The 22,791-nt window shown below is 44.6% G+C and overlaps 2 protein-coding genes, 1 long non-coding RNA gene and 1 pseudogene across 8 annotated transcripts in view; 2 read left to right on the top strand and 2 right to left on the bottom strand.

Annotated features, from left to right (window-relative positions):
• Positions 1–584, bottom strand: part of PRMT3 (protein arginine methyltransferase 3) — a 129,958-nt gene extending 129,374 nt beyond the window's left edge. Inside the window, exon 1 of one of the 4 annotated variants that reach the window (XM_082747368.1) lies at positions 72–584. In XM_082747368.1, the coding sequence (XP_082603494.1) occupies positions 72–99 (28 nt within the window). In that variant the 5' untranslated portion in view covers positions 100–584. The remainder of the gene's footprint in view (positions 1–71) is intronic. The other 3 variants (XM_082747369.1, XM_082747371.1, XM_082747370.1) reach the window with 3 other exon arrangements.
• LOC309872737 lies at positions 136–6,434 on the top strand. The gene is made up of 2 exons (XR_014316098.1): positions 136–320; positions 6,203–6,434. It is a non-coding gene; the product is annotated as an uncharacterized lncRNA (long non-coding RNA).
• Positions 3,106–18,208, bottom strand: HTATIP2 (HIV-1 Tat interactive protein 2). Of its 2 annotated transcripts, none has more exons than XM_082747373.1 (6): positions 17,988–18,208; positions 17,231–17,426; positions 13,961–14,068; positions 6,861–6,998; positions 4,555–4,616; positions 3,106–3,816 (listed from the first exon to the last, which is right to left on the bottom strand). In XM_082747373.1, the coding sequence occupies exons 2-6, from the start codon at positions 17,423–17,425 to the stop codon at positions 3,591–3,593; spliced, it is 729 nt and encodes a 242-aa protein (XP_082603499.1). In that variant the 5' UTR covers position 17,426; positions 17,988–18,208; the 3' UTR covers positions 3,106–3,590. The 2 variants fall into 2 exon arrangements, with proteins under 2 accessions (XP_082603499.1, XP_082603498.1); XM_082747372.1 differs by having other exon boundaries at positions 17,771–18,129.
• LOC309872735 (acyl-CoA-binding protein pseudogene) lies at positions 14,798–15,449 on the top strand (annotated as a pseudogene). Its single transcript has one exon. The product of its transcript is annotated as an acyl-CoA-binding protein pseudogene (transcript).
• Positions 18,209–22,791: the final 4,583 nt, after the last annotated feature.

The following is a 22,791-nucleotide window of genomic DNA, read 5'->3' as shown; positions in this document are numbered from 1 at the left end:
GGCAGGTCTTTCTCCCGCCCCGCGGGCTGCGCGCCAGGCGAGCAGGGTGCTCAGTAGACAGGGATACCCACCCGCAGCGCCCGACGCTAACGAGCACATGGCTGTGTTGTCCCGGAACCCCGCGCGCCTGGGGGCGGGGACCGGGCTGGGCAGCGCGCGCGCAGCCGCCGCCGAGCTCTCCGGGCCCGGAAGCCTGGGAACGAGCGCGAGCGCGCGGCAGGGACGGAACTCGCGGGGCCTCACAGACGCCCAGAAACGCCAGAACGCGCGCGCGCGCGCTTGGGAGCGCTTCCGGCCTCCAGGCCGCGGTCGTTGGTCACGTGAGTTGGGTGGGCGGGGCGGGAGCCTGTTCTCCGCTTCCTCCAGCGCCAAGGTTCATGTATCGCGCGCAGATTCGGCGATGAATCTGGTACTAAGCGTCGCAGACTTTGATGTGACCTTTGTCTCCCCCTCGCGCCGCGGCAGGTCTCACCGGGAGGCCTTCGCCCGCGCTCTGAACCCAGAAGCGCAGAGACCCGCCACCGCGGGTTTACAGTGGGCACCGCGCCCTCTGTCCGTCTCTAACTCGACGAATGGGCTGTTAGTGGAGGGGGTGGCCCACCCGTGGCGCCCTCTGGTGGCAGAGGAGGCGGAGCGCAGGCAAGGACCTCAGACTCCACTGATTCCTGAGGTCTCTGATTCCCTTGGGGTCCAGAGAGGACTGCAGGAGCCAGTGTGGGCGTACTAGAGCACTCAGAGGTGCTGAAGCCTGGCGGACCGTTTTAAGGATTTTAGTCTTTTAAGTGCAGTGGTTAAATGAGAGCACGGACTCAGACTTAACCTACTTAGTGTGAATCCTCCTTCTGTCACTTTGTCAGTCTGATCTTGAGCAAGATCAAGACTTTGCACCACCTCCACTTCCTCACCTACAAGACAGGGATAATGAATGCACTAGCCATAGAGCCACTGTAAGGATACAATGACTTAATACGTGTAAAGTGCTTAGACATTAAGTGTTAACTTTATCCTAAACAATGGGAAGCAGCTGACAGAGTGGCTCTTCCATACCTTCAGAAAGTGACATTATGGCTGCTGGGTGGGAAGAACACAAATGTTCTGTGCTTCGTGCCTTTTTTCCCCCTATCCTAACGTACTCAAACTACAGATGCTTTCTTGGGTAGGAGTGGGCAGCAGTAACTTCTGTAGGTAACTGACCAAGCTTTAGGTCTAGAGACTAGCACATGTTTATCCAATTAAATTGACTACCGTGGCCTACCACACTCCACATAATCCTGCCTGATTTCCATGTCACCCAACCCTTCAGACTTTGATTTAGAACTGATCATCTTCCCACCTCAAAGCTTTTGCTAAGAATTCTCCACAAATACGAACCATCATTTCTCAATAAGTTTCCACTGTCTTTCCAGCAGACCTCCATTAGTTTCTTTATTAGCATGTACCATTTGCTGTTCATTTGTTTGTTCTGGTTTTACCCTCAACGCTGTACCATGAGGGTAAGGGCCTTGTCTCTTTGCTTTCATTTCTCTGGCACATAATAGATGGCCTAAATCATAGTAGGTACTTGGTAAATTTGCTGAATAAAAATGACGCCTTCTATTGCTAAACGTTTCTAAATGTACTCCTCTACCTATTGGACATACACTGGTGGACATATCCACACTTCCTGTGTGTCCGGGAGCACTTAGGAAGCATTCAGTATGGTGAATGAATTCAAGGCCTTTTGTGACCTGGGCCCATCCACCTTTTTGCTTCATCCTTCCAACATAAACTCCTTCTCCAGCATGGGCCATCTTCTCCCTGTGTCTAACATTTGGAGGGAAATCTGCTAAATTCCTTTGTAACACCCAGTCAACACTAAAGTAAGTAACCCACAGTCTAGAGGGTGACTGAGCCAGAATCTTGTTTCTTAAGTTTGTGTCTTACCACGATGCTGGGCTTGAGAAGGAGCCACTTTCCTTTCTACTCCAAAGACAAACACAGACCGACCCTCCCGCTAACATCCCATCTCACTAGTGAGGCCAGAACAAAAAGCTGAACATGACCTGACAGAAGGTTTTGTGGGTAAGGAAATAACATAAAGAGAATAACTTAAAATTGGCCACTGGGGGTAGGTGCTTTTAGAGCCCACAGGCCTCAGAATGTCCTCATGGGGTCCCCTCACTTCATGCTGCTCTTTGGAACCCATGCCTGGCAGGAGGAATGTTCCATCTCCTTCCTAAAGTCCACATCCTAAGACCCCACCCCTTCCTAAAATATGTCTCTTTCCTGGGTGACTGACAATGGGACTGTCCAATCCCTTCTACAGATATACAACCCCAATTAAAGGGGATGGCCTTTATCCTCTGGTGTCTCCTGAAGTTTGAAATGTACCTGGCATACTACAGACCCTGTAAAAATTGACTGAATCATTCAAATCAATGTTTCCCTCAGCATAGATGTTAAGACAGGTTTCACCACTGTCCTTTGTTTGTGGATAGAAACTAACACTGGCTAGTGTACTTTGACCCTCCTTCCACATCTTTCTTTCCTTTTCCATAGTTTTTAAAGCGTGGCACTTTGACATACACTTCTACTGGCTTTGTGAAGTGTTTGTAGTTAATCACTACTGGGATCCTAGACCCTATAAAAGAAACAAATATTTCAATTTTATTCATCCATAGAAAGTACTCATCCAGTCACTGTTAACTGAACTTCCTGGAAGTATACGGCTACCAGAGGCTTTGGAGAGTGATTAAAAATAATACAAGCTATGGGTCAGGCTGACTTGGGTTAGAATCCTGGCTTTGTCATTCCCAGCTTCATGTCTTCAGCTTTGGTCCCTTGGGCAAAGCACTTAACCGCAGTGAGTTTCAGTTCCCCATCTGAGACATGGGGATGATAGTAGCACCTGCAAGGATTTTAAGGATTGTGGAGGGTTACAAGACAGAGAGCTTGTGTAAAGGCTGGCACTTAGCCAGCACCGGATAAATACTAGCTCTATTCTATCATCCAACTAGCCAAAATGCTGCATATCAGCACTGACACTTGGACATTTCCTAACAATCACCCAAGACTTGTCCATTTATCTTCCTTCTTATATTTAATTCTCCCATGAATTTTACAAGCTCGGTTATATAATGGCTTTTATTATACATTGTAAAGAAGTAGTAAGGCAAGACGCCCACTGATACAAATGCAGCAGAAAACTCAAAGACACAAATGACAATTTTAGAACAGAAATCATCTGCATAACATATAAAGTTTGTGTAGACAAGCCTTTCAAAGCAGGCCTCCCCACCAGTGGCACCAGAACCACTAGGGGAATCTTTAAGAAAAACAACAGATTCCTGTGCTCATACCCTGAAGATTCTGCTTCAGAGATTTGAGGTAGAGCCTACGGATCTCTGTTTTTGAAAAGCTCCCTGGGCAATGTATCGATCCGTCCGACCAGGCTCTGCACTGCTGGTGCAGGACACAGTAATTTGTTACTGGATCCGGCAGCTGAAACTAGGGAAACCACAGTTAAAGCACATTGACTTTTTTTTAGACCCTGAAAGTACCAATTAGGCAGTGGGCGTTGAGTTTCAGTAGAAAGCGTTTCTCCGGTGCTGTCATGGCGTGAGAGAGCTATCGGCTCTCCCCAGGTCATGGATGGCCTTATTATCCAGAAGTTCCTTCTTCTTGCCGCTTGGGTTCACTGCGTTGTTCAGCATTGCCCTAACCACAGTCGTCACTGGCACAGAGTGCCCACTGGCCCAAGATTCTGGTAAGGAGCCAAAGAATTTCCTAACCAACCACTCCCCTGGGCGAGATTCTTGCCTATCACACAGCAGAACTCTAAAGAGAAAAAGAAAAGCAGAGGAAGAGATGGCTTATTGTCTTCAGACCATACAGGGTGTTATGAACTGTACGGTGCCCACCAAATTCATGTTGAAGCTCTAACCCCCAGTGAGGCTGTATTTGAAAACAGCGCATTTATGGGGTAATTCAGATTAGTTTAGGTCTAAAGGACCTTTAGTTGAAGTCCCAAGGGTGGGACCTCAATCTGACAGGACAGGTTTCCTTGCAGGAGAGGGAGGGATTTCAGATAGCTCTCCACACGCACACAGAGGAAAGACTACATCAGGGCACAGAGAGGCGGCCATCTACAAACCAGGGAGAGAGGCCTCAGCAGACACGGACTCTGATGGCAACTTGACCTTGCATTCTACCCTCGAGAATTGTGAGAAAATAAATTTCTGTTGCTTACGCCACCCAGTCTGTGGTGTTATTCTGTTACGGCAGCCTGAATAGACTAATACAATGGGTGAAAGGTTTTATTTGGCGAATGAAGAGGATTTTTTTTTTTAAGACAGCAAAAGCGACCCAGGAAATTCCAGATTTCTCTGAACCTGGCACCAACAAATGGTCTACCCTTTCCTTCAAAGCCAGAAGGCATGTTCTTCAGAGGAGCAATTCAACTCTAACCAACTTCTTTCATATCTTAGATATCCTAGTTGTCAGCCTCTTCACATGAAAAACTAGCTTCTAGGGAATAATGAACAGTAGCGTACTATTAGGAGTATGAATACTTACCCAGGCCTAAAGACAGAGTAACGATCAAATTGTAATTCTTCAACCCTAGCTTCTACTTCTCCCTGTTAATAAAAACCACTTGTATTTAATCAAGAAGACCAAGTTACTGTAATGCTTATGAGGGAATAACTTGGGGGTTTGAAGATAATCTGCTTCTGTGGGTCTCAACAATTGTAAATAGTGTTATCTGGAATTTTTGAATCTGGGAAGTTAAGGAAGAGATCGTTTATCCTGATAGGCAGTAGAGAGTTATAAAAGATGTCCTGAAGGAGAGGATGGCTGCCTAGTCAGTCCAGCCTCTCATGTGACTGATTTTAGAACAGATTCAGAGAGTAGGTAACCTGTTAGGAGCGCAACCATCAGTGAGTAACTTCTCCTTAGTCTGGATTTAACATTGCAGGCTGATGAACATCAACCCTTTTTTGGTTTCTAGATAGTCCAGTGGGTCAGAAGATGCACAGACTCTCTCTATTACTGTCTTCCTTACAAATCCCATTGGATTTCAAGAGGCAGTGAGATGACATCTGTTCGATGGCTTTAAATTAAATCTGTTAAACAAACCATGAATTTTCATGCCAGGCATCTCTAAGAACAGAAGTGCCAGAGGAGCTCAGGCCACAGGGACATCTGAAGGCCTTGTGAATTCAGGGGCATCTCTCCTCTTTCTTGGCCTGTTCCTACTGTTCATTTTGTGCCTCACCTGACACATCACATCATCTTGGGTCGCTTTTAAAAAAATTCATTAAAAGTTCATGTTTTTTAGTATATTCACAGATATACTTCACCACAACCTAAGTTTAGAATTATTTATTCACCCCCCCTGCAAAAAACCCTACATCAACTAGCACTTACTCCCATCCCCCCACCCCCGCAGCCCTAGCCAACATTAATCTTCCTGTCTATTTGCCTATTCTGGGTATTCCATATACACAGTATTCTACAACTTATAGCCTTTTGTGACCAGCCTCTCTCTTTTAGCATAATCTTTTTAAGTTTCACCCTTCTAATAGCATGGATCAGGCCTTTTTACTGGTGACTAATACTCTTTCCTATGTATGTATCAGATTTTTTTTTTTTTTTTTTTGTCAGAGAGAGAGAGAGCAAGAGTGAGCACAGGCAGAGTGGCAGGCAGAGTCAGAGAGAGAAGCAGGCTCCCTGCGGAGCAAGGAGCCCGATGTGGGACTCGATCCCAGGACGCTGGGATCATGACCTGAGCCGAAGGCAGCTGCTCAACCAACTGAGCCACCCAGGCGTCCCTGTATCAGATTTTATTCAACCATTCATCAGCTGATGGATATTTGTGTTGTTTCTAATCTGGCTATTGTGAATAATACTGCCTCGACCCTTCATATACCAGTGTTTATGTGGACAGATCTCTTAGCTTTTATGAAGATAGGTTCTGTCTCTATTAGCAGGGTGCATAGAAGAGTTAACATAGCAGGCGGACACTGTTACCTTAGAAAGGCCTGCCTGCGAGGTGACTTGGTTTGTGTCTGGGAACTTGGATTTCTGGAGTGTCCCCGTCATTTCCTAACTGACAGGGTGGTTTATATTGCCTCAGCTATTTGTATAAATTATGTGGCTTATGCTGAACACCTCTTTACCTCTGGAAGCTTATAATTTTTTTTTTTTTTTTTCCACACTCAAGGTGCCCCTGTGATTGACTCCAACAAAACTGAACTCTGGTGCTCAGGTGGATTTCTCTCATTTCTCAACAATCATTGCTGAAGAAATTTAGCACGTGTGACTCTATTGAGAGAAGACTCTTGGAAGCTCATACCCATTTCCTCCAGACTTCACTCCATGAACTCCTTCTCTTTAATGACTTTGGGCTTCACAGCCTTTTATTGTAATAAATCATAGCTATGAATATAACTATATGCTGTGTCTTGCAAAACCTTCTATCAAATTACCAAACTCCGGGCTAGCCTTGGGGAATCCCCAAACAAGCAGATTAGAGTTACCTTGAGGGCAAGAGCCACAACCAATACTACAAAATCATCTACTCTGGGAAAGTTTAAGAATCACTGCCTCAAAGTCTCTTCTAATACTCAGATTCCATGCTGCCATTCAAGACCAGAGCGGTCATAACTGATTTTGTGATTATCAGATAATCAACACAGGGAAAGACATTGGTTTTCAAATCACTCCTGTTTACTAAATATATTCATGCAAAAAACAGTACCTGCTGCTATGAAAAAATGGACAATATAGTGCATTTCTATCACTTAGCATTTTATATTACTTAGTATTACCAATTAGCCAGGGTTCTCCAAAGTATATGAAAGACAGAAATGTGCACAAACCTTAACTTGCAGATATAAAAAACTGCTTGACTTATCAGCTCCTTTAGAGGACAGCAAGTTAAAATGTTTGCACCCTCCAGCTTTTGCCAGCTCTGCAGACTTGAGGACATAATCTCGATCGACACGAACAAATCCTTCCTGAGGGGGAAAAAGGGTATGAATTATTTCCAAAAAGCTATAAGTTCATCTCAAAGATGATTACTCAGGTTGGGTGACAGGCTAGGAGGCCTGCCGGAGAATGGGGATCTAAATAAAATGCATCCAAGCAGAGGCTCCGGGAAACGCTCCAAGTATGATCCTCAGGACAGACAGACAAGCTGCGGCAGCAAGGCCGGTGAAATAAAAAGAACAGTGACACTGAGACAGAAACACCAAACAAATCTGCAAGGAACAAAAGGAATAACAAGACCAGGCTAACTTCCCTTTGTTATACAGCAAAGGGAAGTTCAGGCTGCAGGGGGAATTAAGGTTACTAATCAGCTGACCTTAAAATAAGGTTATTCTGCGTGATCAAATGGGTCCAATGTAATCACAAGAGTCCTTAAAGGTGTGGAAGAGAAGGGACGAGCTATGCAGTGTGAGGAGTACTCAGGCCCCTGTTCCCAGCCCTGAAGATGAAGGGAGGGGACCGTGCACCAAGGAACGCAGGCGGCCCCTAGTAGCTGGAAAATGTAACGACATGGATTCCGCCCCCCCTCCCCAGCCTCCAGAAGGGAACACAGCCCTGTCGACCCCTGGATAAATCCATGTTGCATTTCTTACTTATAGAACTGTAAGATGATACATTTACGTTGTTTTAAGCCACTAAAGATGAGGCAATTTGTTACAGCAGCGATAGGAAACTAATCAGATTTCAATTTTAAAACAACGGGCCCAAACTTTTCCAGATTTGTATGGAAGTCGGTCATAAAAGGAAAGTAAGCATATTGTAAGTATAGAGCTCGGTGACTTTCCATCAACTGAACAACCTCTGTAGCCAACCCCCAGATCAAGAACTAGAATGTCATCCTGAACCCCAAAAGCCTCTCCTGTCCTCCTCTGTCAGCAGTGACAGTATATTTTTAACCACACCCGCTACCTGCAGGGCAGTGTTAGGTCTCACCTGGCGTAGCATAAACGTCACTGGTCACCACACATCACCACCCCTTTTTCCGTGTTGTACACATGCACATTTGAGCCTCACAACAGACTCCCCTACGCGCTGACTCCAACCCATGGTTGCTACTCTTCCACACCCGTGTGAAGCAAACCGCGTTCCTGCCCTGTCCCTCAAGGAGGGCCCTGAGTCTCCTCAAAGCCAGTCTCCGAATTGAGATTTTACATGCGCTGAAGGAATCCCCAAACTCTGATTCCGAGAACAGGTCCGTTATTCACAATGAAATCCCAGCGCTGACTAGTGAAATCAATTCCATTTCATTGTTGCTGCTGTTTTAGCCCTATTTCTTGGAAGCGTCATCATAGTTGTCTCTGTTAAAATGCTTTTTTTTCTTTCATCAGCTTCTTTAAAAAATAAAGGAAAGATTCAGCCAATCACAAGTCCCTGGACCGACGCTGTCTCTCTCGCTTAATCCAGGGCCAGTAAAGGGATAATTTGATTAAACTGAGACCCTAATTTATTTGGCTTTAGTTCTGGATCAACCTCTTCTTAATAGAGTCCTGCCATCTCCAATTGTTTGATGAAAATTAAAGTGACATAAATGCCATGGGACTTTTTCAATCTGATTAGTCAGCGAGAGCACGTCAATACCACCCTAGCCATCAGACTCTGGCGTCCTTCCTTTCACCGGCCTGGCTAACAACTGACAACCGCTCCGTGAAGGACGAGCGCCCACGCTGCCGCGCAGACCCCCACACTGGGCCCGTCATCCCTGTTCAATGGGCCCTGTTGACGAGGTGCCCATACCTTTCTCCACTGCTGTTCTCTGGACAAAGCTAAATATTGTTTTATTAGCAATCAATGGCTGTTAATCCAAAATGATTTCACAAATCCTCTGAGCCCCCAAGCTGATTATAAATACGCATTTTTCCAAGCCCACAATTTTTGAATTTCACTTCCCCCACCCTGATGCGTGGCCTTTTAGCTGATGAATGAAACTCAAAAGCAGAGGGGTCAACGGCTTTCAAGGACTTAGAAACCAAACTTAAGCGTGGATCCTGGTGACAGCCTTGGAGATACCGACACACACTAATTTTCTCTGCAGTGAGGAAGATTCTATTTAGAGATAGAAGGAAGCTGTCTTTACAATCTAATTAACATCCTTTCTTGCTCTCTAGCGGTGCAGATAAAAACAACAACAATAGAAGAAACAAGCTAAAGCAAGCTATTTCATAACCCAGAAACACAGTTTTCATGTGTTTTCCCAGAAAAATCATATTTAGTTTCTCAAACCATATGGCAAGAGAAAAGACATCTCTTCTGAGAGCATTACAACCATTCTGTTGCAGTGTCTTTATGATTCTTTACTCAGTGTGTCTTATTTTAAGCTAGAAATCAGAGTTTCTTCCAGAAAAAGGAACTGATTAGTTAAGTTCCTACTATAAATTTCCTTTCCCAGCACCTGCTCGAAAGAATAAACACAACATAATACAACTTGGCAGAACCTCCACAGGCTCTACAAACCATTTACTCTTTAAATCTTATTAAAATCCAAAGCTACTAAGTATTTCTTCTAATCTTCTTTACCCATGCCTGTAAACTAGGAACACACCAGCTTACAAACAACTTCTCCTGCTGAAGTATTTCGGCACTGATGGGCATGACCAGAGAGCACCCTACAATGACTCAACATCCGGGGCTTCCTTTTCCAAGGAGGAAGGATCTGTCATTCTGTAAAGGGGCGCACTTAGCCACATTCCTGCTTCAGATTCTGTCTGCTTTACTCCCATTTCAACCCAGCCTGATAAATTAGACTAGAAGACAGAGATGCAGACAAACAACAAATGGTATAATGCAAGACCTCATTGGTTGGTGTTTCTGGAGGGCATCTCTCTATTTAATGTATAGTGGTGGAACCAAGATCCCGGTTAGAGAAAAAGCTCTGGATAGAAAAAGAAAATCAAACAGATAACTGAGATTCCTGAGTCTATCTCTTATGTTCTCACATAATGGTTCCATGTGGGGGTCTTCTTTTCTCTGGGTGATGGAAGTCAAAGAATTCTGCAGACTAAAGGGGGTCTCAGTGGCCACCTCCTTCTCAGTATTGACAAGGAGGCACCGGCCCATGGGAGCGACCTAGGACACCCAAGGTCCCATGGCTATTTAGTATCCAAACACAGTCTCAAGCCACTGAGGCCCTATGACTTCACAAGCCCCCTTCTAGACATCGAATCAAATGGTACACATGACAACAGGCGGCAGCAAGCTTTTCTCATAAAGGATGAGAGAGCAAACCCTTTCAGATTTGCAGGTTTCTGTTACAGCAACACAGCTCTGCCCTCACAGCAGCCACAGATAATACATAAAGTAATGAGAGCAGGAGTGTTCCAATAAAACTTTATTTATCAATACTGAAATTGGAATTTCTTAAATTTTCACGTGACATATTATTCCCCTGTTGACATTTTTTAGCCATTTGAAAATACAAAAACATTCTTAGCCCCATGGGCTATACAAAAACACACAGGCTGTATGTGGCCCACAGCCTTGGTCCGCAAACCCCTGGGTTCGAAGGATGTTTCATTAGAATCAGAAGCCAGGAGACTCTAACAAGGCCTCATGAATGTTACAACAGCAGCTTTAATCACATTACTGGCATTGTCCATTCAACAGAATCCAAGAACCTGGACGGCAAGGAAGCCAATGGAGAGGCAAACCTTATGACACCACCTCGAACTCACTAGCCACATCCTTCTCTGAATACAAATAAGGGGGAAACGCTATTCTCAGTGACATCTGCGAGTTTCTGCTCTATACCCCAAGCCAATGTAGATCTGGTCTTGAAAGGGTATTGCAACCTTTACCAGCACACAAGTTGCTTCTTAAAGCCAGGTGAAGGCCATCTGGGACTCTAGTACATAAAGAAGCAGCAGGAGAAGAAGACTAACACACCCTAATGCCTTGTGAAAGCAGCTCCAACAAGAGGATGGTTGGCTTCGTCTAAATCTCCCAAGATGCTACAAATAGTTTCCAGCCTTGGAGATTCGGACCCTGTAGATCTGGGGCCAAGTAAGGAAGCCACTGCACAGACTGGAGAGCTGCGGCCTGTGAATGTGAGAAAGATCAGCATCTAACACGATTTAAAGAAATGGTTTTCCAAACAGCTGAAAGGGCCAACAGACCTATCCGTACACCAGTTTCAGAGGAAATCAGAGAAGACTGAACTTTATGGGTTGTAATATTTTTCCCCAAAACTCCCATGTTGAAATCATGAGTTCTAGTATCTCAGAGTATAACCTTATTTGGAAACGGGGTCACTGCAGATGACATTAAGTTAAGGTGAGGTCATACTGAGTAGGGTGGTTCTTAATCTACTTGTACTAGTGCTGTTGTAAAAAGGAGATATTTGGACATAGCCACACGTACTTGGGAAAAACACTGAATGAAGAGATATAGAAAGAAGGAGGTCATCTATGTCATCTATGAGTCAAGAAGAGAAGCCTAGAAGTTCCTTCCCTCCCAGCCCTCAGGGGAACCAAAGCTGCCAACACCTTGATCTCAGACTTCAAGTCCCTAGAGCTATGAGACACTAAATTCCTGCTGTTTAAGCCACCCTAGGTATGGTGCTTTGTTATAAGAGCCCCAGCAAATTCACCCTCTGAAGATCACAGAGAAACAAGATGGCTATTCAGAGGGTGTCAATAATGAGACAGAAATCCGGAATTTCTTGACATTTCTGTACTGCAAAGTCCGATTGCTAAGGAAAACTGCGGGATGTTCCAGTTACAAAACAGCTCCAGAATGACACCAAGCTTGTACCAGCTTCTCAGTATCTACCTAATGAGCTCTTTTTCTGTAGACAGGACTGCCGACCCAGAATACCAGTAGGATGAGTTTGGAAACCCACAGTCCCCATCAAACAACTATTACTACCTAGCCACCTGGGAACTGTCACCTCTTTTGAATTGCCTAAAGTTATCACAACCTCCAAATTTTGTATTGCATCCAACCTAAATTAGCATCAAATTTCTTTACAAAAGACTTTCTGGAAGAAATGTCAGTTTTCTTTCTGTCACTATCCTCTTGAACCATTTAAATAAACCCCAACTCATTTCTGAGATTATGTTTGGCTTACTAGTTTTTTTCTCTGCTTACCCATTAATCCTTTTATCTTTTCAAACTGATTTTGGAAAGCAAACTGATTTTGGAGCCTGAGGGGTAGGGAACCAACTCCATCTTAAAAAAAAATAGTCTGGAGAGGAAAGACATCCGATTCCTCTGATTAAAATTGCTTTACACAATTTCAGTGCAACAAAGCAATTTAGATTTTTTCTTGGGGCACCCTATAATGAGATTTGCCTTATGTCATGAAAATCAACTGCTCTATACCTAATGCAGTGGTTTTTATTTTGCTGAGTCACTGCCAAAATCAGGCTGGCACTTGAGACAGTTCAACTTGCGGTGTACTAGAACAAAAGTTTTTCAATGCTTTTTGGAGGGCACGCTGCTTGTGACTCTCCCTGGGACAGAAACTATACTAGATGCTGAGCAGGAAAATGACCCTTTCTAGGAGACACAATGCGCTAATTCCTGGGAGATTAAACTTCTCTATAATCCAGACTTCCCAGCACTGAGCTCAAAACCCAGCTGGGTTCCAAAGTGGACATGATAGAACCGCAGAAGATTTGGAAATACATCCCTACCAAAAGCATAAATAGAATTATTCTTTGGATCACCAACAGGGCCAGAGAAATACATCTGAGCTGAACTCCTTAGTTGGTATGAACCAACAGTTCTTAGCCTAATGATTCTGATACACGGGCCTGTTCAAAAATCTATGATAAGGCAGCAGCATCATGGTCCTGCAAATTTAATAGACACATTTAGGCACCTATGGGGTTCAGTCCGTTAAGCATCCAACTCTTGCTTTCGGCTCAGGTCATGATCTCAGGGCTGTGAGATGAAGTCCCACTTCGGGGCTCTGCAATGGGCATGAAACCCGTTTGGGATTCTCTCCCTGTCTCTCTGCCACTCCCATCTCCCTCCCCCTCCACTTTCACTCTTGCACTCTCTAAAAAAATTAAAAAAAAAAATAAATAAACAAACACATTTAGCTCCAACAATTTTCTGCCAGAGGAATAAACTATAGTCAAGGTATAAATTAAGATGTATTAACACGTGCTGAGAATCTACATAGTAAGCAATGACTTTTTTTTTTTAAGATTTTATGTATTTATTTGACAGAGGGAGAGATCACAAGTAGGCAGAGAGGCAGGCAGAGAAAGAGGGGGAAGCAAGCCTCCTGCTGAGCAGAGAGCCTGATGCGGGGCTTGATCCGAAGGCAGTGGCTTCACCCTCTGAGCCACCCAGGCACCCGTAAGCAATGACTTTTAACTAGATAGTAACCTAGGACTTCTGGACAGAGGCTGATGTGATTTAGAACACCATTAAAAAGAAGATAAAACGTGGATTAGAAAAGTTCTGCGTCAGTTAGGGCTGAATCACCACTAAAGGCTGAGTCATCACTAACGGCTAGCTGAATCGTGCCTCTGTTCTGATGTTCTGTATCTTAAGTTTAAAACTTGGCACGAAAATAGGTTGATGTAAATCATTCATGTGAGAGAGAACGCTTTAAGTTTAAAACATTTATAAGAAAAAAAAAAAAGCTTATTGCTAACAGCATGAGCCAGTTACTTTTACTCAGACATAATGGTTTGCGTTAGTCAGGGGATGTAAAGACAGCAATATTTGTAAGAGGCAAGACCTTGTAAATATTTATGATGTCTCCAGCATGAAGACCTGAACTCAAAGGTTACTTTGAAGGAAAGATGAATTTATCAGTACTATTCAAAGTTCAGCAAAGGCTACAGCAGTATATGAAATTGTAAATGATAAGAGCTTATTACATGTAAGCACTACGGATGTCAAGAAAAAGAGTAACCAAGAAAGGAATCGTTGACATTACCAGCCAGCGGAAGAGAAAGGGGTCTTATGTCTTCCTTACCGCCCCAGCTTTTTTTCTGGTAGTACCCAGGCAACAAAATCCAACATCATGACCTTGAAAGGCAGAAGCGTAGTCATCCAACTTCTCAAAGTCCACCACTTCTTGATTCTAGACAACAAGGACACAGCTGTATATAACTTGATGTTATTAAAAAAGAGGGGGAAAATCCTCCTCTAGATTTAAAGAATAAATTACAGAACATTACTGAACAGGCTACTCATTTGTCATAAAACTTTGCAAGCTCTCTTCTCTGGCCTCTCTTTCTCCTGCCATTCTTATTCTATCTTTTCCATGCGAGTCTATTTTGTAGGGCAGACTCCTATGGCATGAGAATCATAATTCCACAGAGTGCTTATTTTACCTAGTAAGAAACCTCTGAGAGAGCTAGAGTGGCATTGGTGCAGAGTGGCAAAAAACTGGGGCATTAGATCTTAAGCATGGATATACTTAATAATGTACACAATATTAATAAGGTATTGGGTAGTTTTTAAGACTTATGAGCAAGTGACTGTTACAGGTACTGTTCACCAAATGGATACTTTGCTGGGAGATAAACCAGGTTTAAAAATAATATAATCAAACAGAAATTAAATTAAGGAAATGCATGATCATATTATAAAAATTTTTGCAAGCTCATTTTTTTCCCACTAAAAAGCAATTATCTGAATTCAAAATAACAATCTGTATGTCCATGGTACACATAACTGGGCCATAAGTGATTCGGATCTCTAAAGGTAGGTTCAATTATAATTTTCTCTCTGGAAACATAAAAGACCTGTCTATACTACCAGGAGGGACACCAGTGAAGTACAATGTCAAGACAAGAAATGGTGTTTGGGGTGTGCTACTGTTTCCTGCTCTTGGCCGCCTCCGCGGGCTCGCCGGTTTTCTCCAGACGCCTCCAGCATGTCTCAGGCTGAGTTTGACAAAGCTGCCGAGGACGTTAAGCACCTGAAGACCAAGCCAACAGATGATGAGATGTTGTTCATCTATGGCCACTACAAACAAGTAACTGTGGGTGACGTAAACACAGAACGGCCTGGGCTGTTGGATCTCAAAGGCAAGGCCAAATGGGATGCCTGGAATCAGCTGAAAGGGACTTCCAACACAGAACGGCCTGGGCTGTTGGATCTCAAAGGCAAGGCCAAATGGGATGCCTGGAATCAGCTGAAAGGGACTTCCAAGGAAGACGCCATGAAAGCTTACATCAACAAAGTAGAAGAACTAAAGAAAAAATACGGAATATAATGGACCGGATTCAGCTGCCAGCAGTGCATTTCATCAAAACTGATCTAATGCCTTGTTTTTCTAATACTGTGGATCACATGAAATAATGCAAATAGCCTGTTAACCTCAGACCCAAAGACCATGCAGGGCATGGCTCCAACAGAAGTAGGGGCTGCCCTGAGTTCCTGACCTGCGCTGAGTAGTTTTTATCCATAGACCTATTAAAAGTGCATTTGTTACTTTAAAAAAAAAAAAAAAGAAATGGTGTTTGGAATCTCAAAGACCTAGGTTCAACTCTTGAGCCTGCTACTTAGTAAGCATGTAATTTTGGTCAAGTTATATGCCTCAGTTTTTCCAGCAACAAAACGGAAATAATTTTTCCTTCAGTCCAATTCATGAACCACCTGTGTTAGAAGCAGCCAGTGAGTGCTTCATAAAAAGGCATATATATTAGGAGGTGTCATACCAATACTTCTGAAGCAGAAAATGCATTTTTTAAAAATATTTTATTTATTTGACACACAGAGAGAGTGAGTGAGAGGGAATACAAGCAGGGGTAGTGGGAGAGAGAAAAGCAGGCTTTGCACTGAGCAGGGAAGCCTGATGCAGGGCTTGATCCCAGGACCCTGAGATCATGACCTGAAATGAAGGCAGACGCTTAATGACGGAGCCACCCAGGCACCCCAGAAAATACACTTTTAATAAGCACCCTAAGTAATTCTTGTGCTCACTCAGATTTAAGAACCTCCATGTAGGGATGCCTGGGTGGCTTAGTCAGTTAAGGGTCTGTCTCTTGCTTATGGCTGAGGTCATGGGGAGATAAGCCCAGTTCAGCGGGAGTCTGCTTCTCCCTCTCCTTCTGACCCTCCTCCTGCTCATGCACTCTCTCACTCTCTCTCTCTAAAACAAATAATTCTAAAAACAAACAAACAAACAAACAAACAAACAAAAAAAACCCTCCATGTCACTTCACAAGTTTGTTGTGAAACTTAAAAAAGATAGATTGAGAAGTTCTCATCATCCAGGAATTCAAATAAAATGCAGTTTTCCTTCCCTACCATCAGCTCTTTCAAAACAGTTTTTCTGACACTGTGAGCATGCTGAAGAAAAATATGTTCCCATTAAGTACATAACCCAAAGACATGCCACTAAAACTCAGTTATCAAAGCACGGAACTCAGTATCAGTTTCTAATTACTGGAGGTATTTGACACACTCCATGAAGCCAGATGTGAAGACCACATATGAACTAAGTGTGAGCAAAGTCCTGATGGACACAGAATAGATATAAAATGATCTGACCATGGACCTACAGGGGTTAAGAACATTTATTTGTGAAACCACTTGTTGTTTGGGATGTTCTACCTGTGAAGCCTGTGGGACCAACTTCTATTGCTATGGGGGTCTTGGGATCACATTATAGTTTAATTTACTGTATTTCACAGCTCCCTTTACATGGGGAAAGGGATCTCCACAGAGCTCAGACTGCAAATATTTAGGGAAAGTCTGGCATATCCTTTGGTTAACCATGAAAGTGTGACAAAGAGAATATTCCACTTACAAGGCTACAGCCCTGGGATGTTAGGTGCGGCAATTCTTGTAGGTGAATAATCTCACCTTTATTGCCATAGACCTTGCCTGCAATTAACTGACATTAATACTGAGTGCGCAGGTAAATAAAACAGGCAAAATGATTGAGAAAATGGCCCCAGGTTATCAGGCCGTCTCCAGAACCCAGCTTGCATGGTTCTGAAAACTGGCTCTTCTGTCTTCTGAGCCCTCATTACAAGCCAGGCTGGCCTTATAGGGGTCTAGATGGGAAGAAGGGATGTGCCCAAGGTCATATAGTGAGTGGGGAGGCCAACCCGGACCTGTAACCAGGACTCCAGCTTCCAGGAGGGGCTCTCACACCCCATTCTGGGCCATACTGTGATCACCTCTTCTCCACCACAGGCCAGGAAATGTTCAGCCTTTAGACATGAATATATGTTCACTCCGAAGAATCACTGCTATTGCATTCTTGAGTCCCAGCTCAAATACCCACCACATTTTTATAAGCATCTTCATCGAAGGTGAGCTTTCTCCGGCCAATGAGCGTGACTTTGGAAAACAGGCTCTGTTCCAGGATTTCTTTTAAGAGCACTCTGCCGGTTTCTCCGCTGGCGCCCAGAATAAAGACAGATTTATTTTGCATCCTGAAGTCTTCCCGAAGCTTCGGCAGTGCCTCAGTCTCGGCCATGCTGCAGAAACAACATGGATAGCTGCTGGTCTTGGGATGTTGAAGGGATGGCCCTTGCTTATCTGGGGTAACAATGGCGGTTTATACACTCTGGGAAAAGGTATGTTATTCTCCGCCGTCTGGGCCCAGGGGAAAGTGCTGAATCACCCGCAGGGCGTGGCACCCTGGCCATCGCCCGAACCTGAGCCAATCTACACCTCCGAAGGGACCCTAACAGGAGAATGCGCCCAGGTGCCATAGCACCCAAAGGCCTCGTTCCCGACGCTACTCCGGGTTCCAGCCCCTTCCCTCCTCCCCCCACTGGGGTGCAAGGGCCCAGCTCGGTCCCCTGCGCGGAGGGGTTACCTGGAGCCAGGCCCCGACCCTGCGTCCTCAGGCCGCAGCAGGAGCAGGGCGGCGACCAGTGTCACCGCCGCAGCCGCCACCGCCGCCGCGCTTAGCGCCGCGGGCCCGGCTGTCCGGGCTTCACCCCCTCCCCGCGGTTCTTTGTCCCCTCGCCCCATTCGGCGGGTGCCCCTCCCAGGTGCGACCGGGGGTCGCCAGCAGGAGAGTCTGCGCCTACCCGATTACGTCTTCGGGTGACTTCGCGACGCCGCTTCCTCGCTCCGCCTAGCGGGGCGGGGCCTGGGGGAGGGCGGGGGGCGGACGGGTGTTTGGGCGCAGGGCCGGGTCGGCCGCCTACACGTGCGCGGCGCGGAGCGTTGTCTGGAGCTTGGAGACCGCCCCCTAAACGTCAGCAATCGCGAGCACCCTCTTTCCGCGCTTCGTGTCACCACCCAGGCTAAGCTCGCCCCATCCATGGCCTCAGCCAATAGACTGGACCTTTGCTGGTTTCTAAAACAGGTTTCAGTTGTATGTTGGACAACTCTGTCTCAAGTTCAGCACGTCAAACCTTAACCTTTGCCACCCAACCACTCCAAACAGATGAAACAAACCTACTCCTTGCCCCTCCTGGGTCTCACTGTTCCTTTGCTTTCACACTCCTCACCCCTCCCTCTCTCCAGCCAGAAATTTGGGCGGTCCCCTTTGATGCCTTTTCCTGGCTTTTCCACAGCCCATTTTAATCAAGTCCTGTCCTATCTGTCTTTCAGATACTTCTCTTGCCTAAGCCTTGCTCTCGCCATAGCTCACCAGCATAACCAGTTTCCCGGCCCGATCCCAGGCTGTGAGCTAGGGTGACCTTCCACACCCGATCCTGGAGTTCGCTCTCCCAAGCCACATCAGTGGTGTTAAAAACCTAACAGTCTACACCGGACAAGCTCTTGATCTTGGAAGTCCTGGACAGGAGTTAGAATCACAAGCAGGAATCTGAACAACAGAGGCAGAGGCTGTTGTTGGTTATTTGGGGCTGCCCAGACTCAAATTTTATCCCTATTTTTGGGAATTCCAAAATAAGTAGGAGGCAGGACCCCACCTCCCACTCTAGAAGCCAAGTGAAAGCGGTGTTCCCTCACCCAACTCCTTGGGAATTGTATGTAGGTGAGACCTGAGCTCAGTTTATCAGACACTGCCATCCAGGTTTTTCGCTTTCGAGGGAGTATTAAGTAGATGCAGTGGAAGCCTGAGATAGGGTTTGGCTGGGTAGGTAGAGGATAAGGGCATCCTCTGATCTGTCAGCCAGCTGATGGTGTGCTCGGTTCTGTGTTTTGCCTTCTTAATTCCGGACTGTTTTCAGAGCATGTTCTTTAGAGTTTCTGTTATTCTTCTAAAAATTTCGTTTCCTGCTTAAATTAACCAGAGCTACTTTCTCTTGCTTTCAATAAAAAAACCTTGAATGAACAGAGCAGAGTGATTTGTTCCCCCACTGGCCTGTCACGGTGCTTAGACCCCTCCTTTTGAGTCCCTACAGCTTTTCTACTAAAATGCAACTTAAAATCCTGTCAGCTAGCCCTGTCTCAAGAATTCAACAGATATCAACAGATAACATCATATCTGTTGCAGAGATTATTAACTTTCCTCTAGTGTCCATTCTTCTTCTCTTCTGTATTATTTTTTAGTTGTGACATAACTGCTATACAACAAAACACACTCATCCTAACAGTTCAGTTCCATGATTTTAGACAATTGTGTATACACCTAGGTAACCCACCTAAACCAAGATGTAGAACATTTCAGTCATCTTGGAATTATACCTTCATTTCTCTTTCCAGGCAATCCCTCCACATTCCAGAAGCAACCATTTTCTGATCTATTAATATAATAGATTAGTTTTGTCTGCTACAAAACTTCATTCAATAAAATCATACAGCATATACTCTTTGGTGCCTCAAGTTTTTCTGCTCAACATAATGCTTTTAAGACTCATCTGTATTGTTTGTAGGATTGCATTATTTTTTTTAAAAAAGATTTTATTTATATATTTGGCACAGAGAGAGATCACAAGTAGGCAGAGAGACAGGCAGAGAGAGAGAGGGAGAAGCACCTCCCTGCCGAGCAGACAGCCCGATGCGGGGCTCGATCCCAGGATCCTGAGATCATGACCTGAGCCGAAGGCAGAGGCTTAACCTACTGAGCTACCCAGGCACCCCTCTAGGGTTGCATTATGACCTTCAAAGTTCCTAGTGACCTCGTGAGCCCCTTTCTTAATAAAAAATAAAGTTAAAAATTCATCTTATATCTGTGTTACTATAAAAACAAATATGTCTGTATTAATTAACATTAATAAAATGTTCTCTTCAGGCTTAAAGTTCATTTGTTCCTCCTGATAGTAAAGAAACTGGAACATTCTCGTGGGCCTGGGCACTGCACCTGCTGTGCCAAATGGTTAATACAGCCCTGGTTGTTTCATGTATCAGTACTTTGTTTCTCTGTATTGCTGCTGAGTGGCGTTCCATTGTATGTATATCCCACAACGGGTTGCATTATCCTCCTCTTGATGGACATTATTCTCCTCTTGGTTTGTTTCCTGATTTTGGCTATTATGAATAAGGCTCCTATGAACGTTCTGTATCAGTCTTTCTGTGGACATATATTTTTATTACTCTTAGGTAAATACCAGGAAAGGAATGACTGAAGAGTTCGCTCAGCTGAACACACCATTTTATTCTCCTACCTACTTGGTATCATCAATCTTTTTAATTTTAGTCATTCAGTGAATGTTAAATGATGATATGGCTCCTCGTCTTTCTTTTAGCAATAGAGTCCCAAGTTATATTGGACAACATGGCTGTCCATTTAGATTCTCTATTTCCCAGTATCACTTGCAAGCCAATGTGACCATGTGACAATGTTTTAGCTGATGAGCGGCAAGCAGATATAATATGTGCCTGTTTGAATCACATTCTATTTCATTTATTTTTGCATTTTTTTAAATTTATTTTTTTATTCGAGAGAGAAAGCATGAACGGGGCCGGGGCTGGGAGAGGGAGAGAAAGAATCCTCAAGCAGACTCCCTGCTGAACATGGGGCTGGTCCTGGGGTTTGATCCCACAGCCCTGAGGTTGTGACCTGAGCCAAAATTAAGAGTCGAAGGCCTAACTGACTGAGCCACCCAGGTGCCCCTTGAATCACATTTTAAGAAGGAAGTTACCTGCTTTCCCTTCACTTTCCCTTTCCTCCTATCATTAGGCCAGAACATTCTGAGCCACTGGGCCACCTAGTGAGCCTGCTCTGACCATGGGAAGAAAAATACCACAGGCCATGGCAGAGCAAGAAGTTAGAACCTGAGTCCCTGGATGACTTCCTAGAACAGAGACACTTACCCAGCCTGGACTGTCTGTCCTCCTGTGGGCAGTGGGAGAGAAGTAAAGGGCTGTCATGTTGGAACCACCTTAATTTTGTTTCTGCAACTTAGCCGGCAGTTGCCTAAAATCCTTTTAGTCAATCTTGCCAATGGGTACTTAGTGATTTTTTTAATGTGAGCTAAATACTGTGCTAGGCACTATAGATTTTTCCAGGATGAATCAGATACCAGATACAATTACTGTCTCCTGAAAAGGCAAGTCATGAATAATACTTGAGGAGCCAAAAAGAAGTACATGATAACATTCTCAAGCATCCCCAAAACCTTCATAGGGTTTTGCACATGCTAAATGCCAAGTGAGTATACAGACCAAGTGATGGAAACTCAGAGAAAGACAGGCCCATGACTTTTTTCTCTGACAGTTGGCAAGCATCAAAGCCCTGAGATAATGTGATGTGTTCTAAGCCACAAAAGTCCATGGCCAGGGCGGGAGAGAAAAGCATAAGGGAAGGAGGGGAAAGGAACATGGAAAGATCCTGGGTGAGAACTAAACATTGACCTATCTGGCAAGTTCAGGTTGGACATCACCTTTACTTAAATCAAGCCTGTTCGTTATCTTGGCCTCCATTGTGTTACCAGTAAAATAAGAACTGTTTTGTTAGGTTCATTTTGCTCCAAGGAGCAGAGACTCTCACCCCTGCTATATTGTAGGTGAGTACTATAAGGACACACATATTGTGTAGGGGAGGCCGAATCTCCCAGAAACCTGAAATATGATCTTCCGTAGGGTCTGGCTTCATGGAGACAGAACTGGAAGAGTCGTTCTGTGTTTGGCTCAGATGGAAATTCTTTAGGGTCAAGAATCCATGCATCTTCACTTTTCAGCTATATATTTTTTACTTATACTTTAATTTAGACTCTTTCTGTTTGTAGCAATTGAAACACCAACTCAAAATGCTTGGAGCAAAAAAGAAAATATACTGGCTCATGCATATGAAAGATTAGTGTGTGTGACAGCCGTGAGCATAACCTAGAGTCAGGTCTTAGCCAACAGGGCCAGGACTCGGTGTCCTTCTGACTCCCTTGACTCTGGTCTCCTTCAAGTTGATCTTCTCTCAGACCCCACAAGATAACCTGAAGGATGTGAGCAGCTCCAGCCCTTCACTCTCTATTTTAGCCAGGGTCGAAGACAGTAAAGCTAATGGCACTCCAAGTGGGTAATCTAGGGTAAGTGTACTAAATGGATGGTATTTAAAAGATCAAAGGTGGGAGAGATGATAAGTTGCTAGAACATAGGACTGTCCCACAGAAGCTGTGATCTTCAGTGGAGGAGACTCCACTGGGGAGAAGTCAGGGGAATAATGCCCCAGACTTCCTCTTCTCCCTCCCTCTGGTCTCCTGCTGGTACTTCTAACTGGCTGAATTCAACTAGAAGTCAGGGGGAACTTACATGGTACAGACTAGGTTTCTCAGGGGGCATAGAGCAGGGGGAAGGAATGAGGAGAGTGGATCATTCAAGACATCAAGTGCATCCTCCCAGATTCAAAGTTTAACAGAAAAGGGCACAATTGTAAACAAAAGTCCCCAATTTTACCTCTTCATTCTGATTACATGACTATCACCGTGGCCAATGGAATGAAGCCTGGATGGAGGTGAGGAGGTAGAGCCCCCAGGGAAAGTAGAT

This window comes from Mustela nivalis, assembly GCF_964662115.1.
Source record: "Mustela nivalis genome assembly, chromosome: 9".
In the NCBI taxonomy this organism is placed as follows: domain Eukaryota; kingdom Metazoa; phylum Chordata; class Mammalia; order Carnivora; family Mustelidae; genus Mustela; species Mustela nivalis.
The sequence above is the reverse complement of the archived record's forward strand: the minus strand, read 5'-3'. Positions and strand labels throughout refer to the sequence as shown.

Coding starts and splice junctions, on each gene's coding strand:
- HTATIP2 (XM_082747372.1), bottom strand. CDS start 17,928: ATGGGGCGAGGGGACAAAGAACCGCGGGGAGGGGGTGAAGCCCGGACA. Junction 17,427..17,770: donor GGGTCGGGGCCTGGCTCCAG/GTAACCCCTCCG, acceptor TTGTTTCTGCAG/CATGGCCGAGACTGAGGCAC. Junction 3,817..4,554: donor TACTCTGTCTTTAGGCCTGG/GTAAGTATTCAT, acceptor TTTTCTCTTTAG/AGTTCTGCTGTGTGATAGGC.